Source organism: Trypanosoma conorhini, assembly GCF_003719485.1.
Source record: "Trypanosoma conorhini strain 025E chromosome Unknown Tco_14.4_contig_01129, whole genome shotgun sequence".
Taxonomy (NCBI): domain Eukaryota; phylum Euglenozoa; class Kinetoplastea; order Trypanosomatida; family Trypanosomatidae; genus Trypanosoma; species Trypanosoma conorhini.
In genome coordinates this window covers 1516-3730 of record NW_021705224.1, presented here as the reverse complement: position 1 = coordinate 3730, position 2215 = coordinate 1516, and the positions used below count along the sequence as shown (strand labels likewise).

At 58.2% G+C, this 2215-nt stretch overlaps 1 protein-coding gene across 1 annotated transcript in view, besides 1 other annotated feature; it reads right to left on the bottom strand.

Moving 5' to 3' along the window:
- Nucleotides 1-357: 357 nt before the first annotated feature.
- Nucleotides 358-382: a microsatellite.
- Nucleotides 383-1150: 768 nt separating this feature from the next.
- Nucleotides 1151-2215, bottom strand: part of Tco025E_09463 (trans-sialidase) — a gene marked incomplete at both ends in the record, with an annotated part of 1362 nt that continues 297 nt past the window's right edge. The window contains one exon of the mRNA XM_029376282.1: nt 1151-2215. This exon is cut by the window's right edge and continues 297 nt beyond it. Within this exon, the coding sequence (XP_029223600.1) occupies nt 1151-2215 (1065 nt within the window).

The window sequence follows — 2215 nt, the reverse complement described above, 5'->3', positions numbered from 1 at the left end:
GCGGCAATGCCAGCAGCAACACCCACAGCGGAGCCTCCCGCGTGCGCCTAGGGCAAAGACCCAGCCCCCCCCCCCCCCATTCACATCAACAAGTCAAGGGACACGGAACGAACCCGTTGCGCCCTCGGAGTCCGCTCTGGCGCCCAAGCCAATGGTGACCTTCGCAAACAATTGATGTTTGGGCGCCCGATGGCGCACTTCCCCTTCTTATTGCTCGGCGGAGACAGCGCCAGTGCTGCTGCACATTAGCACGCAGAGAAGGAACAGCGGCACCGCGGAGGAAAACAGACGCCGGGGCATGTTGGGCTCCTCTCTTTCGTCCCTTTTTGCGGTGGATCCGCTCAGGCCGCAAACGGTTGTGTGTGTGCGGTGTGTGTGTGTGCTGGGGACTTCAGGGACTTCAAGGCGCCCAGCAGCGGCAAACCGCGTTTGGTCTCGCTTTCCTTCCGCGTGCGTATACGTGAGCGAAGGAAGAGGAGAAGCAGAAACAAAAGACAGCAACAAAACGGAGGCGTGTCAGCACACCGGCAGGAGAGGGATCTAAGAAGAACGGCGCGACCTCACACACGGCAGCGGCAGGCATCGCCCAGGCCGCAAAAGAAAAAAAAAGACGGAGAAGAGGAGTGACGACTTCCCGCACGACCCCCAAAAGAAGGAAAAAAAAAAGAATTACTTCGGCAGGTGGCGCTCTTATACTTCACGTGTCCAGCAGCAGAAGAGGGCTGTGGGTGCGTGTGTATATTTAATACCTGCACGAACCAAAAAAAAAAGCATCGTCCTGTGGCATTAGCCCACACATCCCTCTCGCACATTTCATGCGGCCTTCTCTCAGCTCTTCAGCCGGGCGGTGGGGTCAAATCCGTGCGGGGCGCACATCAATGCGGCCGCCATCACGTGTGTGTGGGCAGCCCAAAAGGAAACAGGAGGGGAAAGCCGTGACGCACGACAGTGCATATAGAAATCGATCATTGGAGCAGAGAAGGGAGAAAAGGGGCGCCGGTTACTCCATAATGGCGCCAGCGGGAAAAAACAAAACAAAAGCAGGAAAAAAAAGATATAGATTAAGGAAAGAAAACATATATAAGCGAGGCCGGCGTGGACCGCGGCAGTGAGTCCCCGTGTGAAGCCACAAATACATAATTCCTTTCCTTCAGCAGAGAGCCGCAATGCCACAAAGCCCCAGAAGAGTCAGCAGCATTACCCGAGACAGACCCCCATGCACACTGCCGTCACCGTTTCCGTCATTGGGAATGAAGCCATTAGCGTTGTCGCCATTCGGAAGCGGTGGGACGTTGGGTACTGTCGGTGTCCCTTCGGGTCCTGCTGCATCACCCGTATTGTTCGGCACAACGTCAACGCCTGGCAGCGCCTCTCCTCCTTGGCCTGAAACGGGAGGTGGGGGCTGATCGGGCACAGCGCCTGCAGTAGTGTTATCTTCCTTGGGCACCTCTGCGCCTTCATTCTGGGAACCATCTGGCACTGGCTCGACGCTGGGGGAATTTACATCGTCTTTGTTGTCGGGAGTGACCCCACCGTCGGTTCCCCCAGAACCGCCTGTTCCCGCTTCCGGTTCCGGATTCGGCTCTGATGGGGGGCCCTGAGGCTTCGAAACGGCGTCGTCGTTTTCGCCGCCGGCGGGGTCCTTGTCGGGCAGTGAACCGCTCTCTCCCTTGTCCTCCTCCGGCGTCGTCTCGGGCGCAGCCACTTCACCACCGCTAGTCGGCGGCGGAACCTCCGGCTCTGTCGCCGGCCGCGGAAAATCGACTTTGCCGGCGCTGAGCTTCCGCACCGCATCCTCAGCCAGCAGGTCGTTGTACAGCAGGACGTTGGCCAGCGTCACATTTTGGCTGCTCGCCGCACCGCCCCCGGCGTCGGCCCCAAAGCAGAAGTGCGAGATCCTGCTTGCGTCGAAAATAGAGTCGTCGTGGGTGTCACCGTAAATCTCATCCCCGTCAACGTACACATACCACTCTTCTGTTTCAAACTCCAGTGTCACTTGGTAGGTTTGGTTGGGTTCCCACTGCTCCAAAGACTCCTCAGCCTCGCCGCCATGAGGTTTGGAGAGCCACTTCCGCTCATGGTTGTACGACAGCTCAAAGAGCACAGTGTTGGTTGAGTCATTCATCTTCACCCGCAGCAAAGGGATGGGGCTGTCGTCCTTCTCCGGCACCGCGTGGATCGTCACCGTCGCCGCAAGAGCGAACTTGTTGTTCGC